Consider the following 17,449-nt stretch of genomic DNA (forward strand, 5'->3'; position numbering starts at 1 on the left):
TATTCATAATATATTACAACATTCAGCTGTGAATATTTTCACTTCAAAAGAACATAAACACTGAATATAGATCTAACCCCAAATTATAATATTTCTATATTAATAGTGTAAGAAAGGAGAAACGGTGGGGACAGAGGCATGAAAGCTAAATCTTTATCCTAATCTAATAAGAAGCTAACAGATAATATCTAAAACCACTGAAGCAATAAATAGTATTACACACTTACTATTTAGAATTATGGAATTAAGTAAATATCAGAAGAAACAGCAAATACAAACTAAACTGGCTCCCCTCTAGTGAAGGTATGTGAATGGGGAACTCTATGTTGTTACCAGTCCTCTAGTCCTCTTTCCAAACTATATGCAGGTATTATCTTGAGAAGGATTATTTTTTAAAAGTCATTGTTTTTTTTAATCAGGTCTTAGTAAAGTTCTGTGAAATATAATTTTGCTGGTAGAGTCTTGCTTTGTTATATGAGAGCATTTTAACAAATTTGAGACAAATTATAGAATTATCTTGAGAAATATTCAACTGATATGCCTTGGCTAGGAGAATCATTGAATTATGGGTATTGCTCAGAGAGAGCTCCCTAGAAGAAGTGGATCATAAGCCAGAATGATGTATGTTACAGAGAAAAAGGCCACAGGCAAAACCGTCTGAGGGAAGAATGTGAAAATTAAACCAGGAGTTTGATTTCCCAAGCTATCACTCTACCTCTTAAATGTTCCACCAAGAATGGCTATTCCTGCATCTCCCCAGGGCTTCTTTGGAACTTCTGGATGATACTGGCATAGGTATGAAAGGCATTTTTTTCTTAGGTCGGCGGTTTACAGTAAAGGTAGAAACATTTGCTCAAAGTTACCTGAAATGCATCACATATTCATTAATCCATCAACTCAAAACATATTTATTGATGGACCTACCATGTGTCAGGTCCATCGCTAGGCACTGGGGATATAATAAAAATGACCACGGTCTCTGGCCAAAGGACAACAGCTCAGGAAATGAGATTCCTACAGCAACTAGCAGGACTGTCCCCTGCACCCACCAAACCCACCTATCCCGTGCATCTTAAAAATGCCAAATGTTTCCTCAGCCTGGGAGTGCAAACCTCAGCAGACGCCCAGACCAGGAAGCACAGGGAGTTTACTTTCACCGCGATTAATGTGACAGGCACATAAAAGACAAATTGATGCTTCCAACGGTAAAACTAAAATTTGTTCGTGAGGATGTAGGGCTGAAATAAAAGACATAGCATTTAATCTAAACCATTTCTTGTGACTTGGATTTCTTTTTTAAAAATTGGCCGCCTTATCATTTTGTTAGTCACCTTTTCTCTAGGCTTATTGGAGGCGTAGTCCCTCCTAGCAACTTCCCATCTGCTAGAAAACAGAATCAAGAGAATGAAGAGCCGTGATGACACATCCATCACTGGGTGAAAATATTAGGAGAAAAGCAATAAAGGTACTACCTATTTGCATAAAACCTATTAATGCCCTCTTCAGAGTAATGAAATGAATTTTACATCACGGAGAGCAGCTGTGATCCACTGTTCCTAGTAATGAGGAGTATCTGAAACAATCTACAAACCTACTGCTACTCCTAATTGCCAAGCAACACCCTTGACTTTAGTTCTCTCCAAGTGAAATACTCTCATTTTTGGCCAGAAAAAGATTCATCTATTGTTCTCCTCTTGACTCAAAAAGCTGTTAGGTTTCTTGTGTTCCTGTTTTTCTCACACTAGTGCAGATCCAGGGCATTCCAAATCTTTTTCTTTCCTTTTCCTTTTCCTATTCCTTCCCCTCTCTCTGTCTCTCTGTCTCTGTCTCTGTCTCTTTCATCAAAACTAGTGCCTTTTCTATTTTTTTTTTCCCCTACTGCCAACCTGAAACCATTTTAAGGGGGTACAGTATTAGTCAGGACCTTCCTCTCCGGTGTGCTGGTCCCGGGTTAACAATGGCCAGGCGAAGCGACCTTCTGGCCAGCTGTGCTCTACAGGTAAACAGCGAACGGGAGGAGTTCCTAGAGCCCAGTGGTTCGCGGCATCCGCGAAGGCCACGTGGGGGCCGCGGCAGAGATTGGAAGGGGATCCACCGGGATTGGGAGGAGAGACGCGGAGGGGAAGGTGGAGAAGAGGAATCATGTGTGTTCCTAGTGTGTACAACCCCCATTTGAGTGACAAATGACGAGGACAACCTATAAAAACAACTAAGCGCAAAGCTATCCGCATCCATCTCCCTGTCTGTGAGTGTGCGTTTTCAACTAACTTTGGGAACTCGTAGACCCGGCGTTGCGCCCCGCGCAGCCTCGCCTCCACCTTGATTTCCCGCGCCCTGCCTACCCTCTTCGGTACCTCCTCTTCCTCCAGGCTAAGGATGGAGAATCCCTTCAGCCCCTCAACTCCGTCGCCGGCGCCCAACTTTTCCCTACCTATCTCGCTGGGCTGGGGTCTCAACCTGACTTCCGGACAGGGAGCCCCCGTCCCGGGGCCACCGCGGCCCAGCCACCGCGTCCGCCTGGTCTTCCTGGGGGTCATCCTGATGGTGGCGGTGGCAGGCAACGCCACGGTGCTGTGCCGCCTGTGCGGCGGCGGTGGGCCCTGGGCGGGTCCCAAGCGTCGCAAGATGGACTTCCTGCTGGTGCAGCTGGCCCTGGCCGACCTGTACGCGTGCGGGGGCACCGCGCTGTCGCAGCTGGCCTGGGAGCTGCAGGGCGACCCGAGCCGGGCCGCGGGCGACCTGGCATGCCGCTTCGTGCAGCTGCTGCGGGCATCTGGCCACAGCGCTTCGGCCCACCTCGTGGCGCTCATTGCCCTCGAGCGCCAGCGCGCAGTGCGCCGTCCACAGGACCCGCCACTGCCCGCGCGAAGCCTCGCCGTCCTGGGCTGGCTGCTTGCGCTGCTGCTGGCGCTGCCCCCCACCTTCGTGGTCCGCGGGGGCGCCCCCTCGCAGCCGCCTGCCGAGCCCCCGAGCGCCCGCGCCTTGCCGGGGGAGCGTCGTTGCCGCGACATCTTCGCGCCGCTGCCGCGCTGGCACCTGATGATCTACGCGCTCTATGAGGCCCTTGCGGGCTTCGTAGCTCCGGTCGCAGTCATGGGAGTCGCGGGCAGCCGCCTGCTCTCCGCCTGGTGGCAGCGCTCGCCTCCGGCCCCATCGGCTGCGGTGCCCAGGTCGGCAAGTCCCGGCCAAGCCCCCGAACCCAGCGCTCTGCCCCGCGCCAAGGTCCAGAGCCTGAAGATGAGCTTGGTGCTGGGGCTGCTGTTCGTGGGGTGCGAGCTGCCCTACTTCGCCGCCCGGCTGGCGGCCACGTGGTCGTCTGGACCGGTGGGAGACTGGGAAGCCGAGGACCTAGCGGTGGCGCTGCGCCTGGTGGGGGTAGCCAACAGCGCTCTCAATCCCTTCGTCTACTTGTTCTTCCAGGCGGCCGACCGCCAGCTCTCGCGGCGGCTGCGGAGGCGCCTGGGCGCAGTGTGCTGCCAGGGGGAGGGAGTCGCGGAGGACGACGAGGGGGCCCGGAGCCACCAAGCGCTCCACCGCCACCGCTGGCCCCACCCCCATTATCACCACGCTCGGCGGGATCAGCCAGCCGAGGGCTACTTGCGCCCACCCCCGCCGCGCCCCCGGCCGCTGCCCTGCTCCTGCGAAAGCGTCTTCTAGGTGTTCGATGGCCAGAGGCAGGTCATCTGTCGCCGCGGCACCGCCTCCACGCAACACGAGGCCAGCTGGGGGTCTATCTAGATCACAATGGCAGGAGAGTCCCCAAGAGCGTTACACTGAAGCTGTCCCCGTTCTCCACTCCCCTATTATATTTCTTTCTAATGTTTATATTTTTTTACACTATTCTAGATTCTTTTCTCCTTTCCAGTTCTTCTCACATCCCCCCTTTGGAGACTAGAGAGTGAGCCACTGGGAAGTTGTAAAAACAAAGTTATAGAGTTATTTTTGCAGTTCTTTTTCGCTCCCAAAGTGTTCTGGATAAGATCATTTGTTTTAGCTAAATTGCCAAGCTTTCAATATTTGCTATATCTGTTTGTACGTATTTTGGATCATGTTTAAGTGTACCTTCGGGACCAGAGAATTCGCCTTTCTGTCCGAGAGGAATATCCTCACGTTGCTCTCCCGAAGGAGCCTGGAAATTGTACCAGTGATACTGTTAGAAATGTAATCTCGCTGTCACTTCAGAGCGACAGAGTATTTGTAAAATAAAAATATTTCCCACAGAGCAACTAGGACTTTTTTTTTTTCCTTGTAACATAGTTACGTGTTTTCTCAATAGAAAGTCAATGTGGCCTTTATTTCCAACCTAGCTTCAACTTCAGTAGAAGCTGGGATTGTAGGAGGGAGACATAAAAGCTTCCCGTAGTCCCTTTCAAATATGCCCAGTTTCTGTGGGAAACTGTCACTGTGCCCAGACCAGCCTCTACAGCTGAGATGCTGAGCACAGGCAGTGCCTCTCAGTACAAAATCCCCAGCAAAAGAGAAAACGGAAGCACCTGGGTGGTGCGGGTGGGCGAGGCTCACCCTCCCAGGTGGAGCTTTATGGAGATTTGCAGGTAGGAAGAAAGCTGCAACCTCCCACTACTGCATGTATATATAAAACTCCCTTTTTTACAAACAAAGGTAATGCCTATTGGTGTGGATTGCTTAGAACCAAGTCAAGGAACAGATATGGTCAATGACCTCCTCCTCCTAACTGTCCTTGGTTCTAGAGAAGCGGCAGCACTTAAGAACAAATATTACCAGTGTCTTTCAGCTAAGAATCTGCAAGCTTTCCATAATAGTGTTTCCTGTTCCTGAACAAATGCAGGACAAAGATGCAGAAAGGGGAAATGACTGGTGAAGTGCACTTGTCAAGCCAAAGCTCTCTGAGGACTTTGTTTTGTTCACTGATATATCCCAAACTCTTAATGTTTGATACATAGTAGGCACACAACACACATTTGTTGAATAATTCATCATGAGTCACCACACAAATAAAATGGATAAACGATTTACAAAAAGAAATCTTTTTTTAAATTGAGTTATAGTCAGTTTACAAAAAGAAATCTTCATTCAGCTTGGCTTACCTTCCTCCAAAATTTTGTCCAAAACTGTTGCAGTTACCAATTTTCCTTCCTCTAGTACACCCTCTACCCTGCTGAGGATGCTATGGTGTGCAACATACCTAGAATAAGTCACCTAAAGCAAAAAGAACATAGGTGTCTTCATATACCCAAATCAGGGTTACAGCATTATTTTTATTCATTAATAACATTGATTACTTGCTTATTTCATGCCAAGCAATGTGCTAGGCATTGAGATGCTAAGATGAATAAGAAATATCTTGCCCTCAAAGACCTTATCATCATCCCTAGGAGACAATCTGGCAAATATACCAGTGTCGGATGTGCTTTAATAGGGTTCCAGTTAGGGTGTCAGGGCACTGAAAAAGAACATCTGACAACCGTGGGAGACAAGGAGGTGGGGTGGGTACAACCCATCAGATAGGGAAGGGAGTTCTATGCAATTGGGAATAGCATTTGTAAAGCATATGTGAGAGAGAACAAAGCATGGTCAAGGAATGGCAATACTTGAAGTATCTAGCATTAGGGTACTAGTGGGGTCTGACCTGATGGGATATGTGGCCAGAGAAATCCAACATGGACCTAGTGAAGAAGAGTCTGTGTATCACACCAAGAAAGCCAAAAGTAGCCTTTGAAAGATTTAACCAGGGTTGTAATATGATCAAATTTGAATTTTGGACAGGTCATTCCAATAATGGTATGAAGGATCAACTAAAAGGGGGATACCTAGAGGCAAAGATCAAGGCAGAAGCTCAGAGAGACCTCAAAACATAACCTGTAATGTACCACTCAGAATGCTCTCAACTGAGATAATTTAAGCCAGTTGAGTCAGATTTTCTGTTTTCTGTAGTTGAGAGCACACTAACAGAAAAACAGATTGAGCTGGCTCTAATTTATTATCTCACATAACAAGAAGTCCAGTGGTAAGGCTGCTCCAGAGTTGGTTAATTGAATAGTCTCATAACTTCATAACTAAGGATCTAAATCCTTTTCATCTTTCTATTCTGCCATCCTGAGTTGGTGAGCTTGACATTAGTTCCCCTTGAGGTCACAAAATGGATGCTATAGTTCTGGGTATCATATTCAAACATGACAATTTCCAGAAGAAGACTTTCTCTCTTTTTTTTTTCCACTCTTTGTAAGAATGAAAAAACATTTCTTAGAAGTCGTTGACAGACTTTACCGCATGATTCACTGGCTAGAATTATATTATTTCCACATCCAGATGTATCACTGCAAGGGAAATGGGGCCACCATGATGAGCTTGGACCTGGAACTGAAGATATGAGTTGCATAGGGAAGAGATGAAAAATGAGATTCTCATTTTTCTATTAGGAAAGGAAAAAAAGGAAATGCTTGTTGGGAACACAAGACTAAACCCTTACACAACTGCAAAATTATTAAAGAGATTGATTTTTACAATCTATTAAAAATTTCCAGCTGATTGCCATCTAGAAATTCTGAGACATTTCCATCTGGGTCAAAAAAATAGAATGCCAATTCAAGTAGTTAATTTTAAATACAATTAAACTGCATTTTCCCTAGCTTTTGTGGAAAATTTGCTGAAGCCCAATTCATACTAAAGTGCTTTTCTTCTATAACCAAGAAACTTTCTCTAATTTTAACTAAATCTGAAACTTGAAAGTAGATCTAGGTGACCTGGTTCCCATCGCTGGTGGCATTTGTAAGTTAAGAAATTTGAAGCATCCTCTCAGAATCAGCATCGATTCCAGAAACCTACATTGGTATAGACAACTCAGAGATTCAGTTCTGCCCCAATCAAGAAAGCCTCCAAAGGTTATTCTAAATTTAGACCTTGCTAGAGTAGGACATACAATTTAAATTTCACAGGAAAGGTAAATGAGCCGTTGACCCTGAACTTGATCTCTTTTCTAGGTGTCACCCAAACAGGATATTACTAGAAGAGAAGCTAAATCACATACTTGGAGTTTAAAAGAAATCAAACAACACCCCCTCACCCACGGAGTTAGATTTTAACCAAGCTGCTGCAGCAAGTCTGGACTGCAGGACTCTAGGGGGCGCTATTCACATAGACAACAATGTAAATTTCACCACAAGAACTTTAAAGACTAAATAGAAATAATTCTATATTTTTTTAAAAAGAACTAGCCATACCGTAACATATAGCTAAAATAAGTAAACATGACCTAGTACATAATTTTAAACAAAGTATGTAGAAAACAGCCAGGAATATAACTAAAGCCACAACTAGCTATAAATCATTTACTAAAAATAGAATAGTCTAGCTCATTTGTGGAAGAGGAGATAGATTTAAAGCATTTTTTTCTAAGCAACTTTCTAGGAAGTATGAAAGAAAGTAGAAAATTTGAGGAGTTTCTCTTCCATTCCTAAAATGTTCTGACTTGATTGAAGGGAATGTATTAATAAAATACTAATAACAATGAATAGTCCCATTAAGTTAAACATGTTTTTTTGAGTTGGGAGACAGTATAATATAATGAAAAGAACACAGTTTTTGGAGCCTAAAGACCTGGACTTGAATTTCTTCTCTACTATTCAGTAGCTGTGTGATTTTAGGCTCTTTGCTGAATCTTTTTGAGTCTTGGTTTTCTCATCAATAAAATGGGGTTTATGTTATCAGTTTCATAGTGTTAATGTATGTAAAATACTTGATTGGTGGGGAGGGGATTCTGGTCACCTTGTCTCTTCAGAGTCACCTGGTACTCAATATAGCTACTGTTATTCTTTAACTCTGGGTTGTGAGGGATAAAATTCAGCTGAGTAATATTACATGAAGGGAAGCAAGAGGTCTTGGGGAGTCTATGAAAGATTAATGCAACAAATGGTGCTACATAGTGACAGGGAAGTTAGGCCTTATAGAAGGTAGAATGCCCACAATAATTGTCAGTTGCCTTCCTCACATCCATTTCCCCTTTTCTAACAGTTCTTAGATTCTTATTGGTTATCTACGCCTCTTGTGAACAAATGCTTTGAGGGAAGCTGACCCCTCTCCCACTCTAAGACTGGGCCCTAATTAGTCTAAACACATCAAAGTAATTCCACCCCCCCTTACTACCATGTCCCACTCAGAAACAACCATGTGATCCAGTTAAGACCAATGAGATTGGGGGTAGGGTTGTTGGGCATCTAGGAAGGAAGTCCTAAACTCTTCTGAGAGAGCCATGGGAGCCAGCATGTTCTCTCCACGTCTCTCCCACTGAAGGTAAATGAGGGAGCATGTAGTGCTGCTGGCTGCTGGCAGCCCACCTTTCACCATGAGGGGCACCAGTCATAATATGAAGCCAATACCGTAGATATGGCAGAGTGGAGGATGAAAGAACACAGGTCCTCAATGACCTCACTGAGCTGTCACATTAAACACCACTGAGGCACATCTACTGGATGTCCTGTTAAATAAGCCAATACATTTTCTTATTGCTTAAGGCAGTAAAGCTGGAGTTTTCTCTTATTTGTAGCAGCAAGCAGCAGCCTCTAATTGAAATTTGGCAAGAAAAAGTGTTTCATTTTAGCTTACTGAATGTTTTTTATCAAAGAAATAGGAAACATTCCAAGTGTACTTTAATTTAATCCATCAGCCAGTAGGTATTGAGGATCTGTATTGGGCATAGTGTGGCAGATAGAAGAAAATCAAAGACGTAACTCTTATATTTTAAAATTTTATATTCCATGAAGAACTGTAATTTTTATGGTAAAGACTTTGTTGAGGAATCTCAACCTGTAATTATTAATGTTACAGTACATTATTTCAAATTCTTGCCATGGTAATTTTAATGAATTATTCATTCATTTTGATATTTATTTATTAAAGCTCTATCATGTACAAAGTACTATATTTCATATAACGTTTAGCTTTTGGGTGAGAACTTAGCAGCAACTATTGCTGTATTTTCTATAGCCAGATTTGGAAGTGACAACCCTACAATGTGCTGAGGTAGATTATTATTTAATGGCCCCCGTGAATCAGTCTTCTGATATCCATCCCTCGTGTAATCTTTTCCCACAGAATCTGGGTTTGGGCACGTGACCTGTTTTGACAATCTCTCACAAGTAGGATCTTGATAAGCATTTATGCACAAGACTTGTCCTCTCAGAAAATGTGCCCTGAGACCACCATACCATTAAGGAGCCAAGAATGAGAGATCATATGGAGAGGGAGGCCCAGCTACTCAGCCATTCCAGCTGGGCCCAGTTCCCAGATGACCTTCCAGCTAAATGCACCCACATGAGTGAGTCCAGGGGAGACCAACAGAGGAACTGCTGAGCTAACCAACAGACTTGTGAGAAATACTAAATCACAGCCATTAAGTGTTTGAGTGGTTTGTTTTGCAGCAATAGAGAACTAAATCATGGGTAGAGTAGTAAAGTGGTGTTGGATGAATTAAAAATGGGAGTCAAAAGACCAGATATCAGACGACCTGGGTCCTAGTCTCCAACCACATGTCAAATTGGCATATTTAATTGCTTACCATATAATTTGATGAGGTATCACACTAACTTGAAATGAGAGAATCCCAAGCTCAGGGACAGAGTTAGAGCCCCAGCTCTAACCCCTTTTCCACATGGTGAGATCTCCTTCTACTGACAAACCCTGGCAGTTCTGGGTATGGTTTTATTAAGCAAAGCACTATTGTCTGCCTTACAAAATACCCAGAGATAACTAATGGGAACCACAACAAATAGCTAAAATTTATTAAATAATTTCTACGAAGCCTGGCACTTTACAAGTGTTAATTCATTTAATCCTTAGAACAACTAAAAGGAATGTATTATAATCATCTCCAGTTTACAGATAAGGAAACTGGAGCTAAGGATAACTTGCCCAGGGTCAAACAGCTAGTAAGTGGCAGAGCTGTGGGGTTTTTTGCTTATTTGTTTGGGTGTTTTGGTTTTTTTTTTTTTTCATCATCTGAATAGGTAATAGCCAAGAAGTCCATCTGATCCTCAGATACAAACAAGTCTTGCTTTACAGACTTATGTATCTGTTAAAGACCAGCTTGAACACACACAAGTGGGGTAGGGGGGAAGTGCTGGATAAAAAAGGCTACCTGAAGAGTGAAATGCATTCTAGAAAAACAGTATAAAATTATGCCAGAGAGTTTCATCATTTCACCCTCCAGACTGTTTAAGAAAAGAACTCACTTGCTAGAAATGGAGGAGATGGCCAGCTGTACACCAAGGTCCTTTTTATGTGGCTGCCGGGACAGAGACTACATTTCCCAGTCTCTTTTGCAGTTATTTACAGCTATGTGATATGTTCTTCGTGACCGAATGTGAGCAAAAGTGTCACGTGTGGCTTCCAGACTTGGGCCTTAAGACACAGGGCTTGGGCTCCTCCATGTTCTCTTTCCCCTTTCAACTGGCTGGAGGACATGATGTGACAATGATCAGATGAGGACATCTTAGAGGTTCCTTCAGGATCTTGTGGGGCACAGACAACCTAAACAGGGCAGAAGATTATATGAGAGAAATAAATTTCTGTCTTCTTTAAGCCACTGAATTTTGGGAGTCTATTTATTACAGCAAATTAGTCTTTACCTCTACTAATATTTTGAGGTTGTACTAAATTAGACTAGGGGATGGTTTTGCTCTTCAGTTTTCTGTTCCAGAGGCTCTCTGTGCTTCTAGTGTGGGGTGGGGGGTGGGGGTTGTGTGAATTTAGGTGGAGTCAAGCATAGAATGTGAAACTCTTTACAGGCTTGAGGAGGGACCTTGGGTGATGTCTGAGCCAAATCATGCCTGTGGGATATGTGTTTTATTTTCCCCAAAGGAAGTCACTTAACCTCAGGAAATACTTTTTTTTTCAATCTGAAGGTTGAGTGTGTTAGAGGACCCTCATGTTTATGGACATCAATACAGGAGCAGGCATCCAAAATGTGGCAGGCCCTTGGTCACCCACATTAACATCTAGTATTCTCTTGCCTTGGTAGAGGAATCCTGATTGTGTTCAGGATCACCATGTTCCAGTTATCTATTGCTGTGCAACAAACTATCTCAAACCTTGTGTCAAATAACCACCAATTATTATGTGCGTGGATTCTGTGGGTCTGAATTGGGACAGAGTACAGTAGGGCTGGCTTGTTTCTGTTCTATGATATCTTGGGCCTTAATGAGGAAGAGTCAAATGACTGAGAGCTAGAAATCACCTGGGAGCAGCTTTTTTATTCATACGTCTGATGTCTTGGCTGGGATATTCAAAAGCTAGACTCGTCAGGAATACTGACCAGAGTGCCTACATACTGCCCTCCATGTGGCTGTGGCTTTCCCACTTCATGACAGCCTTAGAGTAGTCAGACTTCTCCTAAGGCAGCTCAAGTTTTCAAAAGCAAGTGTTCTAGTGAACAAGTGGAAGCCACATGGCTCTGTATGGCCTTGCCTCAGAAGTCACACAGAAGCATGTCCTTGGTACTCTAGTGGTTAAAGCAGTCATAAACCTGCCCAGATTCAAAGGCAGAGAGCATAAACCCTACCTTCTAATGGAAGAGGTGTCAAATAATTTGCTGTCATATTTTAAAACTGCCACACCATTCACGAAGGAAGATAACTCTATAATGGGGAAGATATCCCCATTTCTGGGATATGTATCTAAGACAACCATGGTAATTAACATTCCTCCTGCTAGTTGACTGGTTTTGGACAATGAAACTAGAGGTAAGGGCTCTGGGGGCTACTGGCAAAGGTTTTATAACCTTAAATAGTAGATACCAGTAGAGGCAATTCCTCCTCTCTGGATGTTATAGTTTGTGGATGTGACCTAAGTTCTAATGGCTATCTTGCAACCACAGAGGGAAGATAACCTTAAGAGAAGGCCAACACCTTAAGGCTGGAATGGTGGAAAGGTGAAAAACCCGTCTTAGATGATGTGGCTGAGCAGCTGAAATAACCAAAGTCTGAGCCATTCAATCTCAGATCTTATGTGAAATAACACATTCCCTTGCTGTTTAATCAGTTTGAATTGCTGTTTTCTCTTTTCTCTAAAGGCATGCAAATGGATATAAGAAACGCATTAGTCAGAGCTCTCCAGAGAAACAGAGAGAGAGAGGGAGAGAGAAACTCATTAACAGGAATTGGCCCAAGTGACTATAGAAGCTGAGCAGTCCCACAGTCTGCGCTGTGCAGGAAAGAGACCCAGGAGGGTTGGTGGCGTAGTTCTAGCTCAAGAGTCAGAGGAGACTGATATCCAAGCCCAACACTCAAACAGAGAGTGTGAATTCTCTTTTCCTCCACCTTTTTGTTCTATTTCAGGCCCTCGATGGATTGGGTGATGCCCACCCCTTAGGGAATACAATCTGCTTTACTGAGTCTACCAATTCAAACATTAACATCATCTAGAAACACCCTCACAGGCACACTCAGAAACAACCCCATGGCCTGGTCAAGTTGACATATAAGTAGCTGTCAAAAGAAACTATGAGGTCTCCTTATAACTTCGTCCCTATTAAGAAGTGTCAATTGTACTTGCAAATTTGTTTCTCTTCCTGAAAGTGCTCTAAGAGAGCTATCATTTCATCTAATTCTTTAAGCACAGAAGAATACAGATGATTGAAACTTTAGCCTGTGTGTGTGGGGAGGGGGTTACACTAAGAGAAAGGATTTGGGTAACACATACTAGACACTTAAGAGTCACTATTCGAGCTGTGACCTTCATTCCTCTGGCCGAAGAAGTCACACCACTGTTGAGAGTATTAGAATGGCCCCATTGTAAACGATACAGCAAACATTTCCTCAGTTAGCTGGATGGAGTTTTTTTCAGTATATTTTGAATTTTTAAAAAGATGTTTACTCTTCACTAAGCATTTATCATCATAGTCTATTTTTCTAATGTAGCCACTGAGAGCCTCCCCTAGGCCAGCGTGTCCAAGTATACTTGGTGAAGCAGCAGATGCTTCCATATTAATATATTACAAAGAAAAAAAGAGTTTCATAGTTAAATGTTTGGAACACTAGGTTAAATAGGTTTCCCTCTTTTCTTTTTTACTTTTTATAAAATAGACAGAAAACATGAAGAATAACACAGAAGTACACCCACATATTCACCACTGAGATTCAACAGTTGTTAACATTCTGCCATCTTTGCTTTTAGACATATTTTTTGTCATTGTTTTTGAATAACCTAAAAATTATTTGCAGACGTTATGCCATCATTACACCTCACCTCTGAATACTTGAGTGTGCGTCTCCTAAGACATTCTTGCATAACCACAAAAGCATTATCATACTTCAGAAAATTAACAATAATTCCCCAGTATCACCTAACACGCAGTCCAGATTCAAATTTCCCCTTTTGTCCTCGATATAACTTGAACAGATTTTTGTTCTTTTGAACTGAAGTCTAATTACAGTCCACAAATTGCATTTGATCATACGTCTCTTTAGTCTCTTTTGTTTTAAAACATCCTCCCTGACCTTTTAAAAAAGATATTGTGTTTTTGAAGAAACCAAGCTAGTTGCCTTGGAAGATATCCCACATTCTGAATTTTTCTGAGTATGTCCTCATGGTATTTTTTAATTTATTCCTTTCTTCCCAACCAGGTTTCTTTATAGCATTAGCTCTCAGAGCCTTCAACACGTTAATGTGTAAAATGACTCCCATAGTGGACCCCTTTTCTGAGCCTCTGCCCTCTTCGTAATAACCCTTTCTTTGGGAATTGTCCCCACCTCCAACACACACACACACACACACACACACACAGGCCTCTAGCAGTCACATATGGACTTTATAACTCCATCTTCAGGGTTAATCCATTAGAATAACCTCCTTGAAGACTCAGGAAGATATGATGAGTAGTTACAGAAATTTAGACAGTTTTAAGGTGGTGGAAACTAGAATCATTAGGATAAAATACTCAAGGTATTAAGGATGAGTTTGAAAGTGATCCAGGTATTGTAGTTGTAGGTATTGGTAATGCCTATACCTTAAAGGAACAAGTAAGAAAAAAGTGTTGAGTTAGAGCTCCAGAGAAGACACAGCCAAGATGACACAAACAAAAGTAAAGCCAGGCTGGACAATGACAGAGCAGGTCCAGGGCTGGCTTAGGTGTTGATCTGGTGGGAAGTTATTTCCTATTGGATCAGCCAACTAAAGTACAAGTCGTTTTTGTGCAGCGCATTATTTGTGCAGATTGAGGGGGGAAAAAAGTCTGGGCTAGAAAACAGAAGGAAGTAAAAGGAAGCAAGGAAAGCACTGAGTCTGGCACACAGTGCATGTGGCAGAGAAGAAAGAGCTCAATGGAAGAAGCAAGTTAAACTGTCAGAAACTAGGCCAAGCCTTCCTACAAGGAACAGCGCACAGCAGAGGGGACTGAAGCATTGAAGGCACATGTCACCATGCAAAGCCTGGGACATCCAACCTGAGAAATGGCAGTGCCTTGAAAAGCACATGGCAGAGGTATTCTTGCTCCCTAAGACCTGAGGAAACCAGATTTGAAAGCACCAACAGCAGAGACAGAAATGTGCACAGGTGATATCCCAGGAGAGAAGGTGAGAAATACTGGGGCATCCTTCCTGTAAGCAAGTTGCACGAACCTAATCAATTCTCTAACAAAAGGGGGTGAAGTCAGCCACTGTGTTCAAGACTCAATATGCTGCTCACAAGTGATGTGAAGACCTTGACCCTATAGAGAGCCCACCCTCAATACAGTATACACTTGAGCCAGAAATCCTGGGTTCCTATTTCTCACTTAAGTTACATGACTTGTATGGCTTGATGGAAGTGGTGAGTTGGGGGGGGTGCTGGTCTCTGTTCCACACAGTCACTCAGGGCCCCAGGCTGATGAAGGCACCATCTAGAAAGTCAACTGTTGTGAAAAAGACACAACTGCCAAGGTCTCATATCTGTTCTTCTGTGCTTCAGTCTGGGAATGACACACTGCACTTTTACCCACAACCCACAAGTCAAAACTAGTCACGTGGCCTCAACTGACTGTAAGTGGGGCTGGGAAACGTGAGGTAGGAGATGGGATGTTTGGTGAACACCACTGTTTATGTCAAAATACCCAGGTAGGAATATTATGCTGGCATGCACACAAATGACTGTTGTGTAGACCTCCAGTTAAGAGTCATAAGCAGATAGGTGGTATTTAAAGCCATCCTCACTTTCTCATGATCATAATCCCAATGGCCTAATGGAAGCCAAAACCAGCTTTTCCTTTGTGATCTTGCCCCACAATATCTTTGTCTATGAATAGTTTCAAATGTCCCTTTTCACTTTTGGGAGCCCCCTGCTCTGAATGTCAAGCAATGTTATCACCCTTTCCTGGTCTGAAGGAGTAGGAAATCCAGATTGGTAGATATTCTTCAAATCTCTCTGTAGTGAAACTAGCAACACACGAATGTTTTCACTAGCTCCCAAGACAGACTTTGGCTTAGGATTGAAGGCAGATTTTGAAACTTTCTGAGAGGAAAGGCTTGGTCTCAGAAAAGCTTGCCTAGAAACAGCTTGATGTTTAGAGCAGGGGGCTCACAAAAGTGAGAAGGGACATTTGAAACTATTCACAGACAAAGATATTGAGGGACGAGATCACAAAGGAAAAGCTGGTTTTGGTGACTGGGAACAAAACTCAGGCCAGGGCTACCACTTGGTGTCACTAGTAGGAAAAGGAAGGCTGAAAGAACAAATGGAGGAAGGAACAGAAGACGCAAATTGATTCCAAGGAGAGAGGTAGAAATGGCCCCCAAATATCCTCAAGTAGAACTTTGTGGGAGTATTGCCCACACTGCATGGAACTGCTCTATTGCAGAGAAAAAAAGAGGTGGGGGCAGAGAGGGAGGGAAGGCAGGCAAGAAAAGGAAAATGACAGTAGGAATCATGAATTTTATTCTGAACTATAATGACTTTCAAATGAACTTTATGGGTTCCTGCTGTTAACTCACGTGCATGCCTGTGCCATCTAGGCTGTGTGCCTGCATTCAGGTATGTGCAGAAGTGGAGGGAAGTAGTTTATTCTGCCTCCCACTAAAGCTTTCCAAGCATTTCATAATTTCACATGACCAATCACATTAATACTTTAGGTAGAGATAAGAGAAAGTTTTGTATTTCTCTCTTATTCTGCTTTGTATGTATAAATGCATATTTACTGAGGTCTCCAATTAACTCAAAATCAGACTTAAGGTTGGTGGATCTAGGATGTGTCTCATTTTAATGCTGGATTATGCCAAAGCAAAAAAGAAGTACTTTTATTAAAATGGCAAACCTTATAAACCATAAAACACTTTGGGATGGCTAACAGATAACATAAATTATAATAGATAACATAAATTATAATAATTATATTATATATAATAATTATAATAAATCCAAATATATTTTATTATCACTGGTGAAGTGATTCGTCAAAACTAGATGGCTCATTTGTGCTTGGATCAGTGAAACAAATGGTCAAAAGAGAAATTATCCTGTAAAATATTACTGTCACCCTTAAACTATATGGAACAGAATAGAAATAGAACTGGAAACAAATCCATTAATGTGAGCTTCTCAATCTTATACATGTTTTGGCTCATAGAAAAAAAAAAAGGCATTTATATGGTATACTGGGGTAAATGAACAAAGTTCCTGGGTTTCAGCTGCCCCAGGCCCATGGGGCCTTTCTAGGAACCAAGATCAGCATGTTAACATATAAAACATAGATTGCGGTCTTCAACCCTGAGATCACTCTGGAATTACTTGGGAAGTTAGAAAAAATACATAGATAGATAGATAGATAGATTCCCCTGCCCCCCACCAGCCCCTGGAGTTTTATTTCACTGGTCCTGGCATCATGACTCCCAGGTGACTAAAGTGTGACCAAAGTTAAGAACCATTGCATTAGAAGATAGCCAAGGAAACTTAAAAAAAAAAAACAAAACGATCAGACTCATCTAGTTTCCAACTCTGAAAACAAGGATGAGGTTTTTTTTTAAAATTCAGATAAGTATAAAGAGAAAAAAACAAAGTTGAAAGGTTCAAAAAATGTAACTGAAAATCCATCTCCTCCAAAGTAACCACTGTTAAGTTTTTTAAAGAAAAAGCTTATGTATATATCTACATATCTGAATCTCGAGAAATAATTTTTATTTACGCTAAAGAAAGCACACTACACATAGTATCTCATACTTTGCTTTTTAACAAATTCAATGTATCATGAAATCTGCTCGAGTATGTGGCTACAAAGTAATTCACGTCTACACTGTATTTTATTTAACCATTTCCCTGTTGATCATTTGAGCTACTGTGATTCTTTCCTTGTAATAAACATCTTTATACATCGATTATGTGCCTCGTTAAGAAATTTTGCAAATCTTTTTATAAGGTAAATTCCTAGAAGTAAGATCCCTGGGTGCGTTTAAAAATCTGGGTAAATGTGGTAAGCTAAACAAACATTTAGAAATAAATTGACGGCACCTAC

General features: G+C 42.5%; 2 protein-coding genes across 3 annotated transcripts in view; one reads left to right on the forward strand and one right to left on the reverse strand.

Moving 5' to 3' along the window:
• Positions 1 to 17,449, reverse strand: part of SKIC3 (SKI3 subunit of superkiller complex) — a 134,157-nt gene that overhangs the window by 116,459 nt on the left and 249 nt on the right. Inside the window, exon 2 of one of the 2 annotated variants that reach the window (XM_074360374.1) lies at positions 5,067 to 5,178. The exons of the other annotated variant lie outside the window; for it this stretch is intronic. The gene's annotated coding sequence lies outside the window, so the exon portion shown is untranslated. The remainder of the gene's footprint in view (positions 1 to 5,066; positions 5,179 to 17,449) is intronic. 2 annotated transcript variants of the gene reach the window in all.
• On the forward strand, positions 2,231 to 5,059 carry GPR150 (G protein-coupled receptor 150). The gene has a single exon (XM_074360378.1). It carries the CDS (start codon positions 2,377 to 2,379, stop codon positions 3,655 to 3,657), a length of 1,281 nt encoding a protein of 426 aa, XP_074216479.1. The 5' UTR covers positions 2,231 to 2,376; the 3' UTR covers positions 3,658 to 5,059.

The sequence above is a fragment of the Camelus bactrianus genome, chromosome 3 (assembly GCF_048773025.1).
Source record: "Camelus bactrianus isolate YW-2024 breed Bactrian camel chromosome 3, ASM4877302v1, whole genome shotgun sequence".
NCBI classification, from domain to species: Eukaryota; Metazoa; Chordata; class Mammalia; order Artiodactyla; family Camelidae; genus Camelus; species Camelus bactrianus.

Coding starts and splice junctions, on each gene's coding strand:
- GPR150 (XM_074360378.1), top strand. CDS start 2,377: ATGGAGAATCCCTTCAGCCCCTCAACTCCGTCGCCGGCGCCCAACTTT.